Here is a 27,476-nt window from a genome sequence, read left to right on the forward strand (position 1 = left end):
ATAAATGAAAATGAGAAACTCTTCACAACAGGATATTGCATAAGTTTACTTTAGTAATTGAGTCTTGCTTTTACAAATATCTTTCTATCACTTGCGCGAAATTGTCTGATTAGCACGGCGCGACAGTCGACTATATCGAAACTCGTTCATTTACTTGTTTACAAAACGCGTAAAAATAACTAATGCATTGTATTAATTTGGATATTACTTGAGAACGAAAGGACGACAAAGTTTCATTAGTATGCTGTCTCTCAAGACCTTTAATCCGACATTCGACCGTGTCGATTACTCAGTTAATTATCTCAGATGATGCTACTCTGCAAAGTCACCGCTGTGACGGAAAGTAGGGGGACAGGGAAGGAGAGAGAAGATCCGGAACACGTGCGTCTAGCACAGGGGAGACTCTCGGATGCAGATATCAAGCCAGGCGCCTGTAAATCTGCCAGGGACCGGTGTGAAACGCTGGGCGGTTGGATTAGGAGAGGTAGAGGTCGAGGACTGGTCGACCACCTAGTCGGAAGCACCGCCATGAACTATTGCATTTGATATCCACACCGATGAATGGAAACGTTGAGCGCCCTGTCCAGCGTGGTACCGCCATCTCTGACCACGATGAACGTGAATGCAGGTATAATGCCCCGTCATGCTTCCGCCGACCATGATAACCAAGTATTTACTGCCGCGCCCATCGCGCGAGTTTCTGTAATTTACGGAGACTCGGAGAAACCTGGCCCGCGTCGACGAGCGAATGTGTCGCTTCCCGCAATTCTCTTTTTTTTTGCATGATTTTCGCGAGTCTTCCGGATCCGCTATGAAACGGTAGCGCTGCTACCGGGGGAGTCGTCGCGAATGTTCGGATAATGCATCCCTTGTGCATCCTTTCAGGACTCACGAACGATAAGCGCCCTTAGATTGAATAAAGATTGAACAGTCGTTGCTAGATTCTCGGTACACGCATCTTCGTTAGGTAACGGCTTCGTAATTAGAGTTTCCAATAGCGATATCTTTTAATTACTCGATAATTTGATATTCCCCCTTGCTGTGCGCGGAACGCAGCATTTATTCCGTCTCTAATAGCGTCGCTAATACCATCGGATACGACCACAATCCCTCCGAGCGTTCGTACACAGGCGCCGTCCGTCGTAACTTGTTTCGTGCGACAGCTCTCCCGACTTTCCCGACGTCCGCGACGTACTTCAGGAAACATTCGGCTCAATTTCTACTTCTCAATTTCCGGCCCGAGTCGCTTCCTCCTTACGACCTGCTCGCCGTTCCGTTGGCAACCCTCGAACTTTTTGACAGGTCGGCTCGGACGGAAACGTAAGTATAAAGATTTCGACCAACTTTGTGCGAGCGAGACCACGATCTTACGGCGCGCGGTCGGTAGTCGGGGATTAGATTCGTTGCGGGGGCTAAGATTAGACTCTAGACTCGCGAGATTAATTTTCCAAGAGCGTGTATGCACGCTGCTATACGGCCAGCGGTATAGCAATGGCGGCGACGACCGCGACGATGAAGGTGACGGTCACAACGACGCTGACAACGATGGTGGTTCGGAAAGGCGAGTATACGAGGTTTACGACTTTACACGAGAAGTCCATCTTGGACCGTATATTTCTAAGCCCGTGGCATTCAGAGCGCGTCAGAAAAACCCCGAGCGCCTTAAATCAGTGCCAGCCGGCACCTTTGATTAGCCACGGCTGCACGATTTCATAAACCCTCGCGAGCCGGACACGGACGACAAACGAGTTGCCTCGCAATTGCATTCTTTCTGGATTTTTATGGCGGAAATTCAAGAATTATACGAATTCATGGAAGAGATGCATCTTGCACGGATGCCTGATAAACTATTGTATTTTACTCGCGAATGTTCCAAACGACTTCTCACAAAACAATAAATTGGACACTTTTGTTCAGTTTCTTTTAATAAATTTCCTACGCTTCCTCTCTTTGAAGATGGCTCAGAAACTTCGGAGCGCTCTGTTTTATTATGAGACAGAAATAAATGAGACGGATTTCGGAATTAGAATTCTTCCGCGTTGCAATAGTTCGCACGAAGGAGTGAGTGAGCTTAATGGAAACTTTCAGGTCACACGTAAGGACCAAACAAAGGGGTTGAAGCTACGTAATCTTCCGGCAACGACCCATCGTAAATACGTGTCCGCGCGAATCCCGCGAACTACACGTACGGATCCGCAGTACAAGTCAAACGAAATGAAGCTGAGGCAATTCCAGAATTCGGGCTCCTTACTCAGGTGGAATATTAACTAAGCCCGCGTGCAAACAAGCGCCACGACGATCCGACCTGATATAATTTCGCGCGAAATTGAATTCCGATTTACACGCGACTCTCCCATATTCCCATATTCCGCCGAGTTTTACCGATGAGCAAGATTTCTTTTTTTCGGGATCTTACCACTGGCGCGGATAATCGGTCTGAATGACAGAACTACGCGTTATACGACAAGATACCGGGATTTCATCATGTTTCGCAGATGTTCCACTTTGTCCCGGTCACATTGAAATAAAATTAAACGCTAACCACTATTGAGCCATCGAGGGGCTCCTCGTTGCCGAGATACCGATAAAACCTTTCCGGCTTATTTTTATCCGATGCTATCTCTACCGGGTTGCGATGCAATGTGGAACTCCGCTCTCGATGGTAACTTAACGGTCGTAGACGAATAAACAGGTGGTGAATTGGCACGTAAATACCTTCGACAGAGGATGCACGTGCATACATTTTTCATTAAGAACGTATCGATGAGTTCGGCTATTTTGAGGCAGATTCGGTTTTCAAACGCTGTGCGCGCTGCAGCGATATTAAAAACTATATTTCAAAGGTATTTCAACGATGAAGCGATATTAAAATTTCAGAGGCACCAACTGATCTACTGCATCGAGAATTTCAGCCGAACTTTCGGAGTTACTAGTACGTCATTTTAAAAATGCATAACACTTGCGAGCTATAGCTACCTCACGAAAACAGGCAAGTGAACCGAACGATAATGCACACACTTGAAAGCGGACAGTTCCAAGCGGCTGGAGGAAGCGAGTCGACGAAATGTAGTACGCAATTGATGCAAGGGCTTTAGCACGCAAGATACAGTGACCCGGCATAATGACGAGGATAGTAAGGTAATTAAGGTCTTCAAAGTGGTCGACGGGTGTTACAGTATTAGGCACCATCCCGAGGGACTCTCATCGAAATGTCACTGGGAAATGTCATAAGCCTGATTCCGTGGCGATTCTCTATGTTGCCAAGCTGGTCAATGCACCCGCCCGAGTCGGAACTTCCTTTATGCACGTGGAGATAAAGATCAAACTTAATTGCGCCGCTAATGGGCGATCTAAATGCACGCGTAGTGCGAAAACGCAATTAGATTCCCTTTCCCCCGGCCCTGTCTCACGGCCGGGACGCATATTTTTAACTTAGGTTTCTAACTCTTCTCACGGGGGCGTAGAAAAAAAAAGAAAGAGATACGGCGGACTTTAATTAATATCGCAGTTACGATACATCTTTGCATTTTTATCCCGGTGCGCTTGACGGTGCAATTTAAAGGATGTAAATGTCACGAGCGTGATTATTATGCGTAATTATTCAAATGAGACGACGCGCTCCGCGCATCGTGGATTAATATTTCCCCGTAAGATAAAACGTCGCATCAAATCAGCTTTCAGATACCCCGTGCCCGGGGTAATGCGCAAAAGCACGGAGGATTAAACCTAATCGCTCCGCTAATGCACGATCTAAATGGATATTTGTCCCGCGGGTATCCGAAAGAAGACCGTAACAGCAAACAACAACAACAGAGGACCCCGTGCTCCAGATCTCTGTAGCAATTATGCAGCAAATCGTGCCGCCTGTAGCAACGTACCATCGCGGCCAGAGATTAGACACGTTTACGTTCACTAAAAGGGCTTGATTACTCGCAATGTAATGAGTGCAAAGACATCTTTTTATTAAAAAAATACCTCTCGCAGAAGCGTAATAAAAACGCTGTAATACGTGTGTACATATCGGTGCATGCACATCCGTCAAAGCGAGCGACGAATGTTGCCATAATTTCGCGTATCCGATTACCCACATGGAATCATATTTATTCGATGACGGTCAAATCTGATCAATTCCACTGATTGATTAATTAAGTGCAAGCGCGATTATACATATATGTGTCGCATTACAGACGATTGCACGCGACTTCGATGTCCATCTCTAATGCGACGTGAAGGAAGGCTGAATGAAGTTATGAGTTACCATAGGCCAATACGATTAACGAATCAGCGGCTCTTTCATTTCGTGACATAGATATCGGCCGTCGTAGCAACCTCGCTCTCTCGTGATCCCTCTCGTCTACCGTTTGGTTCTTCGATTAAGCAATTAGCCAGCTTTGTATCACGATGTTTCGGTTATGCGCCGCGCCGTAAAAGGATGGTCCTCCAAACTTGATTGTCTCGATAATCTGTGTCCCAAATGCATATCGATTTCGTCGATAGGAAATTTACCTTTTCCTTTGTATTTAGCCCGTCGTTGAATTATACAATGCCTGGCCTGCTAAATGAGGAAACGGTTTGGGACAAATGCTCTTCCGTCGTTGTCATCGACAATTATTTCTCACTATCGTGAAGTATCTAACAAACGCGAACCTTATAAACCCTCAAAGGATGAATTCTAAATTCCAGCAACATCATTCCTTTGTGTCCTTTTGCGCTCATTATACGACACGCCGTGGAGTAAAGGCGAAACTAACTGCTACGTTAATTCTCTATCTAAATGTATATTTACTTGAATTTACATGAATATTTACATGAATATCGGTCTAATATCGGCGCAAGCGGCTAAATTTCTCGACTTCGTTCGCGAACAAAGTGACCGTAAATGATATACGTGCTATTTATCTGCTTTCGTGTACCTTTTCTGGATATTTTATATATTTGTCCATTTATATTAAATACGTATATTTGATTTCAGATGGAAACAAAATCATTCTTGCGTTACCTGTATTGCTAAATTTGTCCGATTTTAATGAAACTTATTGGACTGTGACCTCAATAACGTCATTGTGTCACGATAGAATGAAAAATTGTATATTCCTCTCCATTAATCGCGTTTGCTTTCAAATTAACGAGATCGACTATACATTCGCGAGGTTGCCAGGAGTTACAGGCTTGTGCCTTGTCACGGTTGAAAACAACTAACGGAGGATTCCCGAAGGGATTCGTTTTATAGAACTTTTAACTTCATCAGCTGTTCATTTAAGCAACGCAGGAAGCACATTTTATAAACTAATGCAATTTTTGCATTAAATGTCAGGTTTCGCTGCTTCTACGTATAATCAATCACGAAAAACAATTGAAACAAATCAACAAAATAATTGACAAGATCTGCACATGTAACAAGTATAAAATATAAATGCAAGAATAACAATTAATACAACAGAGAAAAACAAAAGAGAATTCTACGAACGTTAACAACATTTTCACAGCGAAAATAAGCTGAGATAAGTGTTTTCGTTCGCTGTTATTTTTAAGCGATTCCGTTCGCAACTGAACAGCTCAAATAAATAGGATCGGAGCCAAGTACGGCGATACATTCGAGTAGTTACAGAATTAATAGTTTGTGGATTTAATCCAGCGAATCCAGTCACCATTATATAATAGCAGGGTAGATCGTTCCGGAGAAATGGTTGAATCGAGTGAGAGAGTCCCGGATTAGCGGATGCATCAGTGCTTACAGAGGACCATGATTAATCCAGCCCTATGGCCCGAAAGCCGATGAGTCGGGGCAGCCTGCAGGCAGACGAAGCGGAACGCGGAGACGGCGGTGTTTGCGAATTCAGATTGATCCGCGGCTGTCAGATGCAACTCGTTTCAACGACGTGTAAATTCGCTTCCCCGTCGACGGAATATAAATCGTCGACGAAATGAGTCGGCAAAGTACACCGAAGAAATGCACAGGGATCTCGTTCCTAAGTACCAATTAGACCGCCGGACTTATCGAAGGACCGAATCATGGCGGGGATATCGATTTTGATTGGCGAACATTATCGTTAATGAAGAACCATCGTTGGGGAATAAAATAAAACGTTATAAGAAAAGAGAGCATTATATATATAATATGTGTATATATCTTATATACGTATCTAGACGTATCCTGATCTATTACATATCATTCTGAGCATCAGCTTCTAGGAGGTGCGAGATACCACGCGTCATTAAATTTGCCGATAATTAACGCACCGCTGTTATTAATGAAGCAAGTTACGTCGTCGCACTTAGTTACGCTAGACGGAGTAATTAATTGATTGTTCGAATTGTTTGAATGAGATTAACCGGCGCTGCGACATGAAACTATCTCACGTCAGCTTTTCGAACAGTTTTACATGCTTCGGCTGAGGATGGGCACCAAATTATGGACGATGATCGAGCGCAGCGACAGAGAGGAACGGATAGCGATGAGCAAACAATAATCGACGATGCGACTTCGAGTCTAGTTAGGGATCGGTTAACGAGCCGCAGTTATTGGATTCGAGGAACCGAATACGCGGATCCTAAACTTTGCAATTAAAATTCGGACGAAGCTCTCTACAATAACTGTAATCTTGAGGAGACTATCCTCGATCATTCGGTCAATCTGCTATATCTGCATATCTGGAGGCTAACAACAATGTAGGTTGCCACTAACAATAATCCCTGTTCGTTTTGATTATTCTACTATTGTTGCTAGCTATGGTGCACAACTCGTTAAATTTAATTTGAGAAAAAGATTACATACGTTTCAAAGCCGAAACAATAATAATATGTGAGTTTGAAGCGATTAAATGTTGCAGGATTTCGTGAATCAAGCTTCAAGAGATTAGATGGAGATCATATGAATAATCTAGCTTTGCAGTCAAATTGCTTTATTTCCTTTTATCACGGGGATTAATTAGAGTCATGCGAGACACTACGGCGCATTTGAGTCTGGCTCGCGTGAGTATGTTAATATTCTCGTTGTTCATCGGTTGCTACAGCGCAAAACATTTGTACATCCGCAATCAACCGCAATATGCATTCGATACCCGTCATGCGATCATTTCGTCATGCGAGCGGCAGAAAGCGCAACGCACGTGCGGGTATTGCGTCACGTGGGAAGTAAAAGGGTTAATGTCTGCGGCGCGTGTTACATGTAAACCAGCGCGGCGAACGCTCGTAGAGGCGTCGTTATCTCCGCATCGTGACGATTCAAGCCTTCCGGCAGAGCTGCGGCTGTTATCCGTCATCTTAATGCATAGCCGGAACACCGACCGACGCACCGCCGGCTTATAAACGGCGCGATTATTCCACCCTGTCCCACCCATCGATCCCTCCTGCCCGCGCCTTTGCCGAATACCATCGTCCCCAACGTAAGCAATGTCGGCCATGGACGGGTCCGCGTGGTCTCTATAAATGCGCCGATTTGAATTTCATGTTGGCCAAGCCGGCACACAGGATGAATAGTTTTCAATATCTTTCCTCTTGTCGATCCTTCACGATTCCTTCGCGCGCCGTCCATCGCGGCCATAAATTCCCCTCTTCCCGCCCCCGGATTCTACTATCTTTCGAGTTTATAATAATTAGGTATATTTCTGTGACTATTGTATATAATAAATGCGCACATGACGGAATATAACATTTTTCAATCTATTTCCAAATAGATATTTAAGATACAAAATTTCTTTCTCTCACGATCTTTATCTGTGTAGGCAACTTTTTGTACAAGTTGCTGATTAAGATAATGATTGTTACGTTGCACTGAGCGGACCGTTTATATTATGATCAACAATTACAATACAAACCAAATAACTAGAGCCTATATCGTTTCCAAAATTAATTAAGCAGCCCTCAATTAATTCTCGATTGATGGAATGTAATTCAAACGTTGCGGAAGCCACAGTGTGAACGGCAAATAGAGATATTCCATTGCAATCCGACCAGCTTCATACATGTGAAACAATTGTTATGATATTGACGTTATGATATTCTGCTTGGTCATCGGAAAGACAGGATATTCGCATGTAATGTTATTTTATAAAAATGCTTTGTTATTTTCGTGAACAAAAATCTACATTTAAAAACACGTATTGTTATTTAATCTATGATTGAATTAAAATATACGTTTACGTACAATATACATTAAATACAATGCCAGATATTTATCCTGAAAATATTAAGGATTTAATCTCTATTTATATGTAAAACTTATCTATTATATGCTCCTCTCAGAAAATAGACGATGTGTGGTGATTAATATTTATGCTCAGGACGCACCGCAAATAATTATAATGGTAAGTGTATAATGAACGTTATAATTCAAAATTAATGTGCAATAACCGTTTGCTAAAGTTAAACGTATAACAAGCTTGGCCAAAATATCACTTATGGCTTTCATCATATATTCCTATATTTTACACGCTGCGGTCGTCTTTACGAGCTCTTTAGTAAAGCAGATTCTGCAATACGTGTCTCACAGCTGAAATTTATTTATGCATTTTGCATGTATGTCCTTTTTTGTATTTATGGTTGTCTGCAGTTGTAATGTGACGAAAATGTAATAATGGAAACTAAACTGGAGTATCGATTGTTTCTTGCAACAGCGTATCAAAAACCTTTCTTCATCAAGATCTTTCAGTAATTACATTTCGTTGTACAGTTCATAAAGCTAATTTCTTGTTGTTTAAAGCGCCTTTTTGTTGCAACATTATCCTTTCCCTTGCTTTCTTATTGATCGCGCTTTTCTAGTATCTCGAATATGACGGACAAATGTGAGTTTGCGAAAATCTCTTGGACAAAGCGAGGTTTATTTGTACACTAACTTTGTACTCGCCAATCCCAGAAAACGGATAAAAATGTAAGCTTTTTTTTAACACGAGTTTATGCGCAAACTTTGCGTGGTGTTTCTCGCAGAGTTGCATAAATTTAGTGCACTATATATGAGTTGAGAATGCTAAATCCATACTTGTAATATAAAACTCGACAGTTTAATATTTTAATATAAATAATTTACATGATATAATAACTTAGAGAATTTATTTCAAATATTCACATAATGTTCGTAGTTGATATTAGTATATTAATCATTCCTGAAATGTGTTCTGTAATAATCGGAATTGATGAGCAATCGGGATGGAAACTTATTTCTCTCTTCGAATACTTCTCTTCGAAATACCGTTCTTATCTCTCATGTGGTTTTCATTTCCTAATTAGTACTTCACGAAAACCATTACGTACCTAACATTTTCGCTAAAACCCACTCTGGCTGACTACAGTTAAACCGGAATTCCGGATATAGACTGAATAAGATCGTCCTGGCTTGTACCTGGTAAGTATCCGTTTTTGTATCACTCTGCATAATTTTACTAATTAATTAACTAATTGCTTTAGCTTCTCGCGGAAGTATCATTCAGGTTATCTGAAGTGCGCCAGTATGTAAAGAATTTTTATTTTTTCTCTCAGAGAGAGATAAAAATTCACTTAATTTTTTCCTTGTTCATTAACAAGGTCAATGGGTAAAATGCTATACAACTTGATTTCTTAACAAACAAATTTCGGATGACGTATAAAATTAAAGAATATTATTGATTTTTCCCGAGGTAATCACGTTACCTCAAAAATCTCTCCAAGAAAACCGCCGCTCACTAGAATACGTCAGTAACATTTTCATATTAAACTTACGAAACGGTTGCGTTACTTATAGCGACTTAGTATCGTTTAAATACTTGTTATCAGGGCATTCGCGATGCTGCGAAAAATAGCCGCACAGAATTTCACAGCCAGTTACTAACTCTTTATTTATGAATTATTTGTTTAAGTATGTACAGCTATAAAACATATTTTATAATTTATCCAAATAAAATATAAAACTATTGACATTCAGCATTCAGCTATGATAAAATATTACAAACTGAAAGGAAATTGTGTTTTGTTTATTTTTCAAATATTTGTAGAGTATCATTGACTTCAAAAATTAAGCTAATTTGGTCAAAGTTTCCAAATTGAGATTACAAATTGATCCATAACGTTTATTTTATTCGTTTAATCACGTTTATAGAAAAAAATATAACATTACGTTACATTTCATGATACAATTGATTTTTGATTAAAGACCAAACCAACTAAAGGTAAATTAAGTGTCCGATGACGCCGTTTAACGCCAATTAATTATGTAAAATGTCAGGAATATCGAATTTTCAAAGAAATTAGCTAAATACAGGGAAAATGCAACTGGCTTGATTAGCATGTTAACAGTCTCTAACATTTTAATGAAAGAATCGATCGACAAGGAGCACAGACATATCCATAAAAATTCGAATTACCTTATATCCAGCGAGATCTTGAACTACGCAGGCAAGAATGGCTTCCCTTCCCATCGATGCGGTTACATTGGCGATTGGCTCCTTGAATTTAGGATCTAAAAAAGAAGATAAAAAATGTTTTAGAGAAGCATACGATTATAGAGTTAACGTAATGAACCATTTGTAATAATCAAATGGATGATATAATTTAAGCGTATAAAAATGTCGACAAAAAGAAAATTCATTTCGACAAAAAGAAAATCCAATCTAAGTATATTATATTTCTGCAGTAAATGTCAACGTGAATTTGTGAAAATATTACTCGTATGCTATTTCAAATAACATTATTAGCTATTATGCATGATTCTATAAGAGATCAACAGTTCTGATTTGCCTTGTCCACTTTGCATTCACAAAATAAAAATAAACGTGGAATAAAATATATTCTATCGACATTTCGCTTTTCACGACGTTTCATTTCAATTTATGCAGCTTTTATATTTAAACTATATCTGGTCACTGAGATCTGTCCATTTGTTTAGCTATTTCAGTTGAAGATCCAAACTGAATAAATTTCTTGTTCCTTAGCTAGGATAAATATATTTGTAGTCATATTAAATATTATAGATTCCGTTGAGTAATTTTATTATTTTAACATTCCCAGTGATACTTACTTTCTCTCGCGTATTTACATTAAAACATTAACAATTAATTTTTTTCGTGTCCTCCACAAGATATCGTATTTTCTGACTTATCTTAATGCCAAGCTTGAATTTCTTTTAATATCTATCATTACTGACATATATGACATATACATATAACAAAACATATTATATTTTCAAACGTACGTACGCGCCAAGACATTAAGAGCCTATGGGAGTAGGCGTATGGAGAAATTATATCTAGCGATATAAAATATGGTATGTGGGGAGGCAAAGGACACGGGGGGAGAAGAATGGCTACCAGCGTAGCGTGAAAGATAAATGTACGCGCGTTTAGATTGGACATTCCGGATTTGCCCATCCAGCAATCTAATATAATATTATTGAATGCACTCGGTGTAGCACAATGTGATTATTTTGTGCGCCATACGCGATGCAACAGTGGACATCAATCGCGGATCATGACGCCAACATAGATCGGGAATAAGGAAGACGGAAATTATGTTTACGTAGGAAACAGGACGATCGCATCGGTGCATCCAAAGCGCAAGTTAGTCATAGGCAATTTGGTAACTTCGACATTACGTGCCGATCAAATGTATGCGAGGACGTTGACCAGCTACTATCGACCATTTGTAATGTCGGACATAAGCATACATATAACGCGCATGTACATACCTATGTGGAACATAATATATACGTATATAGAGCAAAGTTCACAAATTTCAATTACAAGTTTTGAACCGACAGACATGCTTATAAAAATGGTAGCACTATAATACACAAAATAAAATTCGACTGAAACTTGTATGAAACGCAAATTGACTTTCATTCGGATCGATGAGTTTTATTACATCATCGTTACCGAAATGAAATAAATTTGCCGAATGTAAAAACTTGATTGTAGGAGGAAAAAAGGCAAATTAAATTTCCCCTATTGATATCTCCGCGAAATGTGAAACGCGAAATACGGAGGAAGGTACGTAGCGCGGGGAGAGCAGGGTACAATCACTACAAATGTACTCGATTAAAACGAATCCGGTGGAATGTGTGCGGACCCAATATGTACCTCCCCCGATATCATTCTCTCGTGATAACAGTATCGTAAATAAAATACAAGCTCCCTATGCCGCGCTACAGAAGCGTCATCCGTTTCTCCATTAACGATAACGCATAAACGTCAACATCGATCAACGGCCAAGGATATTCCCGGCGCCGGGCCACCGGTAGCGCCGCTACGGAATTATTCCGGCGGCTGCATTACGATATTGTCCATCAAATCTCGCGTCCGAGTCAACGCAACAAACCCATACAGAGCACGCCCGGTGAGCAGCCGTTCCACGTGTGCGCGCCAGCAAGAGCCATTAAAAGGTCAACATCGATCAAGGGCCAAAAATGCCCCACGGAGATTGTTTGCGAGGGGCGTAAACCAAACGGGGGAATGAGGCTGATGGGCGAAGAGGAGAAAAGCTACGAGAGAAGCAATGGGAGAAGCGAGGAGAGGAGTGAGGCAAACTGGCGTGAACATAATCGTGGATGGCCCCGTAATGGGAGCATAAGGGAACCATAATTCCGACGAGCGTGCCCATCGCCGGCGGGCCGCGGGCCATGGTAGCCCTCGCGGGAAATTCGGCCGTATCTGAACACTTACTCCCGTCGGCTTTGATGGATCGGGCTTGCCGGAGAATAGAGCCGTTCCGAACCGAATCCGTTCTCGACGGAGCGCGAGAGAAGGGAACGCACTTTTTGGCGATGACGAATAACCCTTTACCGACATGTAAAGGGCAGCCTCGGTACTTTGACGCGCGACGGAGTGTCCGTGGAGACTCCCGGTCACGAATCTCCATGGTCTCGCGTGATTAATTGGGCGAAATTGTGCAGATCGGAAGAGAACCACGGCAGAGCGAGTAAATGCGCACGACAAACCATCTCCTTGGGTGCAGCCGGCACACCATCGCGCTCTGTACTCAAGGCGACAACTCGCTATTTAATCAGAAAGCTCTCGGCTAAGCGAAGTAATTAATGGCCGTGAATGGAGGACGTAATTGGCCGCTCCGGGAACGGCAGCGACGCGATATTTATTCTTTACGTGTTAGGATTCACGAGGTAACGGGTACTTGGCAATTTCTTATTGATGTTTGCCGAGGAAAATTGTTCCCGATTTTTCTCTTGTACCATTTAATTCGTTAAAATTTCTTTGAATTTGCGTTGTGAAAATCGGGTTCTTTATTCAAGACATCTGTTATATTATTAAATTTAATAGTGTCATTTGAGTATGATTTGGATGTCAAGAATTTTATAAATTGTTTTGTCAAAAATAAAACCTGTTATGTATATTATTGTTATTTGTGACAGCTTCGAGATAAAGACAAAAATACATATCTGATTGTTTCCAGCAACTGGGAAGTAATGTAAGTCTGCATTTTTCAGAACCTCATCCGGTTGCTTCGCACGCGCACATTGTCGGTATAGTATTTTAATTTAGAGCCGATGAAGTATGTAAGTAATTCAATAGTCGACCATTTCGAAAAAAAGCGAATGAGGAAAGGCGCACGCGAGAGTTAGGGTACGTGCGGGTGGAGGGTGATAAAAAAATATCACGAGCGTTCGCCGATGCACATCGTCGCTAATGCACTTTACGGGGTGAACGTCAAAATATCAACGTCCGGATTTCGAGCACGAGAGCCGGCTGCATTTTAAAAAATTTCAGTCGCTATGACGTTTACGATGCGAAGTAAGTTTTCATTTATGCCTTCTTATTTATGTATCTATGATCGCGGTATAATTCAAGAAAGTAAGCGTGTATCATTATGCGACCACAAAATGTATTTCCGAGATCGGTTGATGTACATAGAATATGCATAAAAAAACGATGTATAATTAAAACTGAAAAGTATAAAGATGTAAAGTAAAATAGAGACTTTTGTTATAAATAGAGTGATATTAAACGCGTGAGATTAACATCCTTATAAAATGAACTTCCTGTGTCCCGTATTATCGTATCAGCAATATGCCATCCATAAATATATCAAGGCCGAATGTTGCTGTCACCCGTTAAGAATTCCGAAAGAGCATAGCCGAGAGCCAGTGAACCGTGTTAAAACACCCCCGCAACGCGGCATTTCTCACCTCGGCGACCATCCCTCCTCGACTTTCGTCGCTTCAGCTTCCGAGTGAAAGCGCACGAGCGAGGTCAAACGGAAGAACACGGAAGACGGAAGATCGTTCTCTCGCGGAAAAGAACCGAGAACAACCGGAAGTCCGGAAATCTTCGCGTGCTACCAAAAGATTATATTCACGAATGCGGACTAGAAATCACGTCGTAGACCGCGGTTCGCGCCGTTGCAACGTTGCCGAATAATAAGAGTTTCGTTTGCTTAGTCCGACAAGTGCTTTGTCCTAATTTATGACGATGGTGTTTTCACAGAATTCCCTCCGTGTGTGTGTGTTTTTATGACAGCCACTAGCGAATACGCGGAATCCCCAAAGAACACGAGATACTTTATGCTCGCACAAATTTCTCTTCCCTTTTTCACTTGCTTGCTGCGCTCCTGATTCACGGAAGCTCGTCTCTTTTGCGACTTTGCTCGCATAATTCTATCGATCCCCGCTCTCATTATCCGCCCGCGTCGCAGCTTATTTGAATTGATTCGCTCTAGGCTGCCACCTTCTGCGTGTGCATTCCGTTTTGTGTATGCTGTCCTTTGATTCCGGACCGTGCTCATTATTGCAAAATGATATTGACAGTTCTCAGCCTTTCATCTTTCGGACATACGTATAATAGAAGCGCTTGTGCGTATTAACGCTCTGTTCGTCATCCTTCTCATCACATTTTAATCTTTTATGATTCTGATGCAAGATACATTTGAATGATAAATAAATAAGTATTATTCAAAAATAGATCATCATCTACAGTTTACTCACGGCTTGACGTCTAGTCAAAGTCTAGACGATATTGATGCCTCCTGGTCTAATGGAAAATTTATTCGCTCCTTTCCTCATCGTCACGACAACCTTGTGCCTCTTTATTCTCCGTCAAGTAGAACATTAACTTCCTTTTATGCATCGTCTAATTCAGCACCTTGGACTCCTTCGTTTTTATATCTACTCCTTTTTGCAGCACCTTGTGCCTCATCGTTTCCCATCCTGCTCTCATTTTCTCAAGACTCAGCTCGTCTCGTCCGTCTCGTTCCTATGTTCTTATGTTCATTTTCACTCCCTCGTTTCTGTATCTTCGCGGCTCCTCATGAACCTACGTGGTACAAGGCGTATAGCATAATAACGAGCCATGAACAGCGCAACGCGTCGGCCGCTTTATTTCACCATTTCTGGAGTCTGAAATATCTCGCTCCTCTGAAATCACTTCGCGCGCCGGCTAGCAGTATCTTCCCTCTGCACTTTCCGCGGCTCTCGTCGCAAACGGCTTAATGCCTGCAACGGTAACTCATTCGAAACTCATTCCTTCCGTGAAGTAGTTCGAGGGAATCTACGAGGCAAGCACGAGAATAGGATCCGTGTCCAATTTGTTGTAATAATAGAACGGCGTCGGCCGCACGAATTGACTACTCGTCGTAGTCTACTAGAGACGTGGGATTCCTCATGACGATCGTGAGACAGAGAGAGAGAGACTTGCTACATTCTGGACGTTGTTAACGTTGCATAGTAAATCACGAGAATTTTTACGTACATCAGTTTGAGTTACATGGGAATAAGGAGAAAACTATGTAACCCCCGTGGGCGACCACGGAGGATCGCTCGTGTGATCTGAGGAAGGAGGTTGCGGCGGAACAATTAATTATTCGAGTGTCGTGTCGCACAACCGGGCAGTATGTTTGTGCACGCGGTATCACTTGTGTCGCCACGTTTCTGGTTTATTGCCGCCGGGATGTGTTGGCAAAGAAGCAGCATGTGATACTTGTAACAGATTGCATTTCGTGCCGGGACACACTTTGTTATCTGGGTTTACACTTTCATGCACCAGGAACGACCTCACGTTTCCTACCTCGTGTGGGTCTATTTATTTTGGCCACTTGGGTTTTCAAGGTGCTGTCGACGTGTTCGTGACAGGGGGCTCTTTTCAAGTTCAGCAATCCGGCCAGCTATTGTTAGATAATGTCAGCTGATACATTTAAGACCGCTTGCGACGGAAATACTTTCGTGGAAATATTTTCACATTATGTACACCCGTGCCCTGAAACATTTCTTACGTTATCTGAAACGCCAAATAATCTTGAAATCGTTGATGTAAAATCATGGTTTCTCATTGTATCTCGAGTACATTCTTAGTGTATCACGAAATATCTGAAATCTAACATATCGGTATTTCAAAAATAATACAAGCTATAGATGTGAAAGATTGCATGGGATGAAAGATGTTAATAGAGTTTGCTTTGACAGGTTTACGTTCTGTACTATACCGTAAATAAAACTGTAAAGCTACGTATTCGTTAATGTGCTCCTCTATGCAATTTAGACCATAACACAGATTTTTATTCTTATATAGTTTTAATAAAAGCAAAATTTGAAATATTATTGAGAGACTTTTCTAGCGCACCTATATTGGAAATATTTAAAATATCAACAGACAGACATTTAATATAACCGTTCTATATTGCGTGTTCGTTTACACGAGCACACACAAGTTCGCGACAGAATTTATAAATATATTATATATATGTATCTTTAAGGCACAAAGTGCATTAAAAACTTGCGTAGTTATACATTTCACATTTAATAAATAATGACAGGCATTGTAATTATTTAGATTATTGATTTAGACGGATTTATAGGGCAAAATGAATCAGTCAATATGACTGTCTAGATATCTTTTCTTAAAAAAACGATGTTACACAAGTTTAGTAAAAGTCATATACTTATCGATAGCCGGCAAAGGAATGGAATTAAATTAGAAAGCTATCGGTTTAAAATGTGATTACTTCGATATGCGGTCGTCTGAGAATCACTCGCAAAGTACAGCGCTACTACACACACACAATACATCCTCTTGTATTCTTCGCTTATATCAATAGAATATATCGAAAATATATCAACATCTAAATTAAATACTCGACGAGTCACAATGAAATTTTTACACATCAGCGTGTTTTTATTCCATTTATCAAAATACCAACAATATCAGTAAATTAATGCAATTCTTTTTATTTATGTACATATGTAAAAACAAACTTTTGACAAAACTACGTTATGGCATATGTAATAAAACATTGTGACGGATAAACGCATTAAAAGAAATTAAGTTGCGCTACTGTACTTTTGTGAGAGCAGGCAGACGGATTTCATACTTTTTCCCTTTTCTCTCTCTCCTTCTCTCTGCAAAACGAAATATAAAGGATTTTAACTTAGCTCGCTTGCGCGATTCAATTACCCTCGGGTTCAAAAGGCCGCGGGGGAGCATGCCACCGAAAAAGATTACTCGCAACAATAAAAATACCGTCTGCCGCATCGAGATCCACGGCTGGTTTCACGAGGCCGTATTCCGTTATCGGTGATTCGTATTTCTAAGAGGCCCTTTTGGTTCAACCTAAGATGATTTGCATCCCGTCTCGCCGCGCTTCTGCTCGTCGGAGAGCACATCGTGACCGAGGGAAAATACACAGACGTCTCACACACTCGCGGCATAGGATTGCCAGTGAAATCTTGTGGAATGTACGCGTTCGTACGACACGATTCCACGGGACGGGTACCATGTGTGCACGTATGTGCACGTCGTAAGTTATCCACACGGCGAACATTTGTACGATACGTTATATTTTTTATCCCCCGTGCACCACTGCCGCCCGGCTCATTCAGCACGTATGTTCGCCCGAGCGATTTTCATATCATGCTGAATCGAGCTCGCCGTAAAATTCTTTTCTATCAGCGACCGCATTCGCTTCTTGGAGAAATTACAAGTTTGTAATGACCTTTGCCCTCTGCGCTGACACGGCACAATAAATGTATAATGCGATGTAAAAGAGAGAATGTGCTCCCCTTTCCGCTTCGCGGTTTTGCGGCCGGATATTTCCTTACAGTTAATTCTCGACGAATGAAACAGTCGCGTACGTCTTTTCGCCTTATTACGCGATAATCCCTTGACATAATAAAACGAGATAAAGCATTTTACGAGAATATTCAAGTTAGTGTAAAAACATAATTATCGTTTGTATGTTCAGGAGTGGTTTATTACGTTTTCGAGATTATTAAGTGTACATTTGTACTACCGTTACGTAATAAAATTTCCCTTGAGAAATTATTTTGCATACAGATTACTTTTTAAATTACAGATCGATCGATATACCGATCCGCGTGAAATTTGGCGTGTCAATCAATATTACGTGTCATATAAATAACAAAGTGGAGTAGGAGAAGCAAACATTAATTAAAACTCGAAATATCTTCAAACTTTTAATGAACCTCGATACGTCTGTACGTAAATTATTAATCCGTTGTATTTTCCGGCGCGCCTCTCCGATCGCATCGCAAACAAATATTTCAGATTTCATTACAGAATTTTGTTATTTAATAACGTGTAATTTAAATATTAATTAAAATAATGCATATCGTATCATTTTACAACACCGATACATAGCTCGCAAATTATGACGCGTGCCGCTATCAATTCGAGATAAATTCAAAGCAAAGCCGGTTAGATACTATCGAGTATTGAAATTTACGTTATTTTCATTTCACGTAATCTCGTCGACTCTCGGAGTTACAACGGATGCAGCTTGCCAGTGATAGTCAAAAAGTATCTTGCAGTGAAATCCGTCCGAATCATGCGAACGACGGTACTCGTATTCGTTATCGACGAGTAGACGGAAATTCCGTTAGCGCTACTCATCCGTTATATTAGCGGTAAGGTCAACTGAAATTTCTCAGCAGACATGCCGCTCTTTGACTCGGATAACAAGATCGAATTAGCGAGCCTCTTCATCCACCGTGTCGACACGCGTTGGCAAACGTTCCGTTTCGATGCCTCGCTGCAACGTGTAACCAGAAGTTCGGCCCTCTGACACATCCACCTTTCCCCTCCGACCGCTTCCGTGCCGCCGCCGTGTTCTCACCAACGGGATTCCTCTTAATTGCATACGGTAATTATTGTTTGCGCGCTAAATACGTCGACACGCACAATCGACTAAAGAGTTCTCTTCCTAAAATCACTCTGCCAAGTTTGTCATACGCGCTGCGAACGCCGTCAAGTTGCTTTCAACGTGATAATGCAGTAGAGACGTTGCAGAACAAATAGCGAGCGACACGAAGAAACTAGCAAAAAAATATTAGGGAATAACAATTATCAGACAATCAGTTACATCGAAATCTGATCGAAATCTATGTATTATTCAACAATTAATCGACAATCCAATCCAGATCGTTCAATAAATGTCAGTGATGTATGTGTGCGCGTGTCTTACTTCACCTAGTGGAAATAATCGATTTGTATAATTCAGCTGATTAAATGGAGCCAAAAATCGTATTAGTGCGCTGGCAAGACGCAATTCACAGGAAGCGCAGTTATGTACCTCGTGATACATGTACACATGTCGTATACGTTTGCTGCCTCTGCCAACTTGGAGTTTCAGCCTGCCAGGAATAAAGCTGCATTTAATTGCACGCGATAATTATTGTTTACGCAGCAAATACATCAGCACGTACAATTTCCCGGCGAATTCAGTTTAAAGTCTACGTGATAATTTCTGCCTCACGGAGGCCCGTTGATTTTCAGGAAAGGCGGAAACGCCGGATAAAACACGATGGTACACGCGGAGCTATTAATTACAACTTTTATTTATCGCTCGTTCGGCAGACAAGAGATCAATCTACGCGAGATCATTTCTCCAATGCTCGTCGAAGACGAAGCATTCTATTGAAACTATAACGAATCACACGCGAAACGATGCAGTCGGACACGATTCAACGCGTTGGTACCGGCACAGGCAACTAATTATCGATAATTAACACTCGGCGGGAGGAAGGGGTGTCGATAACGAGCCCTAAAAGGCCATGTGACGAGCATCGCGAGAGAAACGGGAGCTATAAAATCGCGGCACGTGAGGAAACCTGCGCGAGAGAAATAAAAAGGCGCGATATAAATCGCAATCGTAATGTGGCGATACGTCGCCGGAGTTACACGCCGCGGCACGTGAAGTAATAAAACGCGCACGTTGCCGAGACCTGGCAGGGCTTCGCACCCCGCCATCGCCTTGCTATCGTACGTCAGGGTGGTCAGTTTGCCGCTCGTCGACGACGACGTGGACGGTCTCCGTCCGTGTTCCTACCCGACGTCATTAAGCCCGATGCACAATGGTCAGGCCGTGAGATTTAACCGTGGCGAGAAGAGATTACGGTATTGCTCGCCCGGGCCGCGAGTTACACGCCCGCGACTCCGTTAACGTCCACGTCCATTACGATCGGCGTTAGTTCTCCCCGTCGCCCGCCACGGGATCCACGGAAAAAAGAAGCGACATGAAAGGAACGAGTGCCCCTTGTAATACCTTGTAGCAACCGTTCAATGTGACGGATATAAGCACCCTGCGCGATGCGACGAATGTAAATAACTGCGCTTTGAACGACCACCATGTCTGCTCGATGAACGCGACCCGCTCGAACGCACAATCGGTCCTCGCAATTTGCGACTAAATTGCGCGTCAAAGGCGCTTCCACTCCGTTTTCTCGGATGAACGTTTAGGTTCTCCTAAACTCGCCGCGACTCGCCATGGTAACGCGCAATTTCTATAAACAAACGGCACTATCTTGTTTAAACGCCACGACCACCATTGTGCATCTGGCTTTACAGGCGCTGCCGTTTGTACCGTTAACGTTTGATAACGCACTGGTGGTATTGGGACTGTTGACGTTGACGGTGCTGGCGGTGTTGGTCTTCGTAAGTGACGAGTGGTCTTGGTCGTCTCTTGGAACCATCGTGGAGAGTTGACGGAAGAGGAGAGCGCTGACTGTAGGAGAGCGGAAGTGGACGAGGTGGTGCGAGCGAGAGGGAGTTACCGGACGAGGAATTGGAGCAAAGTTGAAGTAACTGCCTTCGAAGAACAGACTAAGTTACCGCCGATGGAAGAGGTTATTAGAGGGTTATACGAGAGTTTTATCTCGCTACTATTTTTGCGACTGCACACCGGGTTAAGAGAACGAGGCAGGCTGACCAGAGCGGAATGGAATGTCGAGGCGCAACCGAATGTGGAGCGCATCGCTCGGAGGAGTCGTATTCCTGGAGTTACGAGATTAGCATAGGGTTCACAGCAGGATATTTGATTTTCACTTTATATTTCGGTCTGCCACTGAGATGGCCAGAAACACGCTACATGTCCAGACACGCACGTATGTACATACACATGTAGGATTGCATAATAAATTCAAGCATTTCCGGGCGAAGAAATATTGATCTAACAGAAAATAAAGACGCTCGATGCGGCTATCAATTCCCTCTTTTCACTTTTTCAATCCCTCTTTAATAAATAAGATATGTTGACTGAGCTACTGAGCAATACACAAATAGGAGAGACCGGTGTCGATTGTAACAAAAATTCAATAACATTTTTTGTCAGTAAACCGTTCGCAATTTTTGTTTCACATTTTTTTGGAACAAACCTTCAAGTTTGATGCTACTTATCAGATTTTTATAATGTAGCTATCGGGAATCGTCTCGAAATATATTCCATTTTTATCATAGTGCGACGAGCGTTACTATCGACACCTCTCTGGTGTCAATTGTAACAGGGCTGGTGTCAATTGTAACAAATACTTTTATTATAAATAATATCGAGTAAACATTGAAATAATGAAACGAGAACAATGAAATAAACGAACAATAAAGCAATAAGAACCAAACAAAACGAAATTCTAAAAACCAAGTGAAACATAAACAAAAATATTAATCAGAGAGACAATTAATATATATAAAAGAAACATTTTTATCAGTGCAGCTGAGATGTTTGGCAGATTATTCCCCTTTCGGTTTTTCTTGGTCTTGGTTTCACCATTTTTCACCCGGTAGCTAAATAATTACCAAACAATGTATATTAAAACATACGAAGTAAATGTATAGATGTCAATTGTAACATCCCAGGATATTACAAACGACACCGTTTTTCGTGTTACAATCGACACCTCTATGCCATTTCCGAAATTATCCTGTTATTTTCTTATATGTTTCTTTACCTAAAATATCTAACCTACACAATAAGATAGTTCAGGCAACATATAATAATGGGCTGTTATCGAATTTTGAATAAATATAGTAACCTAAGTTGTGCACCAAAAAAGATTTGTGAGAGAATATTTACTTTTGGTCGCAATTTCCGTAAATTTGGGAATAACGTGGACAACAAGAATGTTACGATGACCACATTCGGGACGGTAATGCGAAAAGTTGTCTCTTATTACTTAATGAAGGCTACTTCGTGTTTTTATATAAGGTGGCTCTAAAATAAGCTCTGTTACATTTGACATCTATTACACTTGACACCGGTCTCCCCTACAATAGTGAAAGCTGAAAATATTTTTTTTCGTTCCTGATGAAATTATCCTTGACGTTAAAGTCTTTGGATAAAATGAATATCAGATGACATGAGTGGTGCAAAGTAGCAGAGTTATATCTGTAAGATACTTAAAAATAATACTGGAACATGATCAATTTCTGAACGGTACAGTTACAAATAATGGGAAATATGTTGCGTAACGATGGAGCTTTTGCGGCAGATATTATTTATATCAGAAAGATAAACGGAGAAAGTCAAGTCAAACAAAACTGTCATGAAAAATTTATTCTAAGAATCGGGCGGTTTTTTCTGCTGGCGTTCTACATGGCAAACCGTTACAGTGAAATTGTTCAGCTCTTGGAGCTTTTAAAAGGCTGCGGTAAATGGAACTGCAGTGAGCACTGTGGTTTAGACAAACGCTACGTTTGGGTTGAAGGGATGCCCCTTTGAAAAACTCGAGGATTCGTTCACCTCACCTAAAGTACCCCTTTTATACGAATCCACGGCAAACAGGAAAAGGCTGTTCGAAGGGACCGAGAGTCTCGCGGTCGAACAATAAACGATAAAAATGAATCCGTAAAACTTTCTTAGCGTACATTTCTCTGACTCACCTAGGATTCCACGAGCGCCGTGTTTTTCACCGAGGCAAGATGTAATATAATGCTTCTAAAAATATATAAATTTCCTACGGGCAATGTTCGATTGCGCGTACTACGTTTGAACACGCGTTCTTAACGGAGAGAGATGTTCGAGGTAAAAAGATAAAAAGATTTCTCAAGAGCCGCACTACATAAACGATACATGGCAAACGGATTTGTACATGACAATCGCAGCTTGTAATTTCAGCGACATAACATCGCGAGAGACATCCGTATAATAATTGCAATCAGTTAATCGTAACGAATGAAAAAGGAATATTAACCAGAAGCGCGGCGAAATCCGGATAAAATTTCTTAGTTGAATTGCAGCCGACCTACAGTGGGATAAAATGCAAATCTAGCTGGACAAAACTAAAAAAAATCAATATTTTTAAATTAGTCAAATAACATAGTAAAGTATTGTTAATACTTATATAACGCAGATTCTCTCTTAATAAGGCCAGTAAAACATTCTGATGTTGTCATAACAACGCCCATAAAAATTAATTTCTCAGAGTAATTGTTTACTGGGAAACGCATTGTGTCTTTGCACAATTATAAAAATATATTTTTGTAATTAAATTTTAATATTTGTATGTTTCTTTGAAAGATAAAGTTACGTTCTATTATTTTATGTTATTTATTTTATTTAAATCCTTATATATTGGAAGAAATATAGTAAAAAGTAAGTATTATTTTATTGTGATTAGTATACTATATTATTGAATAGAAAAGGCTTCATTCGGCTTCATCCAAAGAAATCATATTATGATTAGATTCTTTGTACTACATATTTTAAACATCGTAAAAACGGTGTGCTACTTTTTGCAACTTTTGCAGATATTCTATCTTTTATGAGAGAGAGAGAGATTATTTTAAATAATATTGAAAAATATCTTTATTCATTTTGTATAAAACTTGATATAATTCAGAAATAAAGTCTCAATCATCAACAAAAGATGTTGGCGGTCGCCCAAAGAAAAGATTTGCGGATGTTAGTAATAAAACTAAACGAAGAAGGGTTGAAGAATTAAAAAACAATATCTCAACAGAAGAAATTATATTTGCGGCAAAAATATCATTATATGATGAAGGAAAAAGAGCTGCAGCTAATTTTAGAGTTTTGTCCAGCTAGATTTGCATTTCATCCCACTGTGCGACGGTGCATTTCACGTATGAATCACATCGCGTAGCAGTAGCAGATGAGTTTATTAAAAGTACCGCCTGAAAAGCACTTGCATCTCTGAGGCAAAAGGAGCGTAATTTCGATAATCAGAGCTCGGGAAACATTTTGCTTCCCTGCGGAAGGCTAAAATGAGTCGCTGACGCATGGCGTGTATACCGGCGAATATAATCACGATCGCGGGCATGCCGTATCGTATCTTCGAATTTGCAATGGACCGTAAAACGTCGTCAGACGCCGGTTAAAAGCGTATTGCGTAGACGAGCAGAGCGGAATACCATATTGCGGCTGTGCAGCATTTATTAGCCGCGCGTACTCGGTAAGACTGGGCTTATCCATTAGTCGACGGTTGTGCGTTAGCTTTATTGTTCGTCGGATAATCGTAAAGATGTAACGGCCGCGGCGCGCACGTTATACCTACCTGGGCTGAATCAGTTTACGACCCACGAAGATGCAATGCATAACGCAAAAGTCGTGTGGCAGATTGTGTGTATGCGAGGGGTGTATGCGAGGCGTACGATGCGAGGCGATAGTAACCAATCATGTGATATATATGCGACCGCATCCACGGCGAACTATTGGTCGTTGCAACTTTGGTGCGAATGTTCATTGAATTACCGCAGGGAGTTAGCGCTAATTCGAGGAATATTACGAGATAAATTCCATCTACATGTTAAATTGACTGCTGCAAATATCATATATTTTACTATGCATTAACGTTTAGATATTGCGTTTATATAAAATATCGTATTATGCTATGTTGGAATATTTGTATTACAGTGCGTTATTATTATTAAATATGCAATAACGCAGTTATAAAAGTGTTTAAAAATTTTATAATATGAAATAATATCGAATATAATTTTGTAAGATAGAAGAGTACAGAAATTTGTAGAAATTGTGAAACAGAGTAATATGTAATATAATATTAAAACAAAATTGTAAATTGTGTGTCTTAATAGCATTGAGTGATTGGAGTGGCTTACGACGATCGATCCTATCGAAACCTTGTTACCTACGTAATGCAATAGCTCTTAAAGAGCAGCGCAGACGTACTATCAGTACAACAAAGGTAAATATATTAGCGAAGGAAAGCAGAGAGAAAAGTTGAAACCAAAACACCGAAAGAGAGAAAATAACGTGCACGAATAAACCGCGAGTAAACTCGAAATAGAAAAACAATTTATTTCGCAAAAACGCGACGCGTGTGAGTGATCCGAGTGCATCAGATATTTTTTTAATATTACGAAGAAATAATATCTATATTTCTATTTATGAAAAAAGTAGAATAACAGGATACCTATAATAATTGTATCGTCAGTCTTAATTTGCCCAACTGCAACGGACGTTGCTGCGTTTTAATTTCGAACTCGATATCGATCGCAAGAAAAATTTATAATGGGTAACCTAATGCCACGTTGTACGAACGTTTCAATGTACGTTAAATTAATGGAACTGAAATACAATATTCCGCGCGCTAAAGCATGCTTCAAGCTTTTTGCTCCGTCTGACAAAAATGTGACATCAGGTTCAAGTCAATCTTTAAATTTGATAAGTGTTACAATCGATATGGTTCTTATCGAAAAATTACGTATGTAGTGTAATGTGTGTATTTTTATTTCCAACAATTTCATAAAGCCATTTCTAATGATACAATCATGTTCTATAATTATTGCTGATATGCCATATACTTTATAGCATGCGGTTATAACATCAATATTTGTGGTCAGCCACCACAAACACTGTAAGAACAGCCCTGGTGGAAAGGCAAAAAACGATGAAGATTATCTTGCGGTTGCGATTACTTTGGCTTCCTTCCGACGTATCGCGTTTTACGCGGATGCTTATCGATCGGAGCCAAGTGTTCGCCGCCCCACGTCTAATGAAGAAGGAGGAAGAATAATGATTACAAATTATATATCCTACGTTTTATATATTTTATTTAAATAGTTATTTATATGCGTGAACAAAATTATTGAAGACTGCTAAATTAAATTTATATAATTATCAATATCATCGATATGTTTCATACGTATCATTTAAATTCATCTATTTTGTTATTGCAATCGAGTCATTCGCGATTTACGGAGGTTGCATTAATTGTGCCTTTCAGAACACACGTCCGGCAATTGAAGGTGTGTTACACAAGTGTAGTATGCAAACATTATACTGTGAATAACCAACACCCTCACGCGCGTTTCGATACTCAGATGAAAATCCAAATCTCTCGCCGGGGGCGACCGCGCGCTCACTGTCCCGCATTTCTCAACGATGGATCAGCAAACACAAAGCAAGCAACTACGGGTGCAGAAAACGTGGAAGAGTGGCGGACGTTAATGCCGAGGCTGCGCTTGTTCGTCGGTTTAATTAAACGCATTTCTTTCACGTTCAATGAGTATTTTCGTTCGATTCTAGCGTTCTCCTCGTCTTCCGTGGCCGTCGCCTCGTCTTTCGTCTCCTCGTTATCCCTCTACCCTTATTTCGCCGGCTACCCAGCCAACGGAAGTCCTCTTAACTCTTCTCCACCGGCGAGGGATTTATTTCCACGCCAGACATTGCACTCACGCGGAACATTAACGAGTAATTGCACTTGGACGTCATCCTTTGTGTATGTTTATTATTCGTTTTGTTATACGATGGCTTACGCACATTTAAACAAGGAAAAGGGAAAAAGGGAGAAAAACAGAAAAAGAATATGAAAAGTTTTGTTTATTCAGAGGTACACTTTAAAAGCTTGTTTTACGGGGTTTGTTTTACTCGGTTACTTTTGCTAGAAAATTGTTATTGACAAAAATGTGTAATCGATATTGAGAGCGTCGATTGTGCAACGCCGCAGGGACTTTTGTTTGCCACGAAGATGGGAATATTTGGGAACGGGCATGAACATGAAATGAACAAGTAAATTGAAAAACTGAGTCAAGCACGATGACGAATCTGCCACTAACGAGGCGCTTATCGATATTAACAAAATTGTCGAAAAGTGAAGATGATTAAAGCTTTCATCACTCATCTATGTTATAAGCTACTACACTTATTGATAAAAGCAATTTTATTCGACAATTTTAAATAAAGGTCGTCGGTTCGTCTAATTGTAGTGGCGCGGCGGTGCAAAATAGCATGAAGAAACAGCTGCGGTTACTTTTATTAAGAAGTAATTTAATATTTGACAATTCATTATTAATCGCTGAGAG

General features: G+C 40.7%; 1 protein-coding gene across 2 annotated transcripts in view; it reads right to left on the reverse strand.

Annotated features, from left to right (window-relative positions):
* Positions 1 to 27,476, reverse strand: part of LOC105286610 (neurotrimin) — a 153,447-nt gene that overhangs the window by 46,343 nt on the left and 79,628 nt on the right. For both annotated transcript variants that reach the window (XM_026975049.1, XM_011351663.3), the window contains exon 2: positions 10,335 to 10,429. In XM_026975049.1, coding sequence (XP_026830850.1) covers positions 10,335 to 10,388 — 54 coding nt within the window. In that variant the 5' untranslated portion in view covers positions 10,389 to 10,429. The remainder of the gene's footprint in view (positions 1 to 10,334; positions 10,430 to 27,476) is intronic.

This window comes from Ooceraea biroi, chromosome 14 (genome assembly GCF_003672135.1).
Source record: "Ooceraea biroi isolate clonal line C1 chromosome 14, Obir_v5.4, whole genome shotgun sequence".
Classification (NCBI taxonomy): Eukaryota; Metazoa; Arthropoda; class Insecta; order Hymenoptera; family Formicidae; genus Ooceraea; species Ooceraea biroi.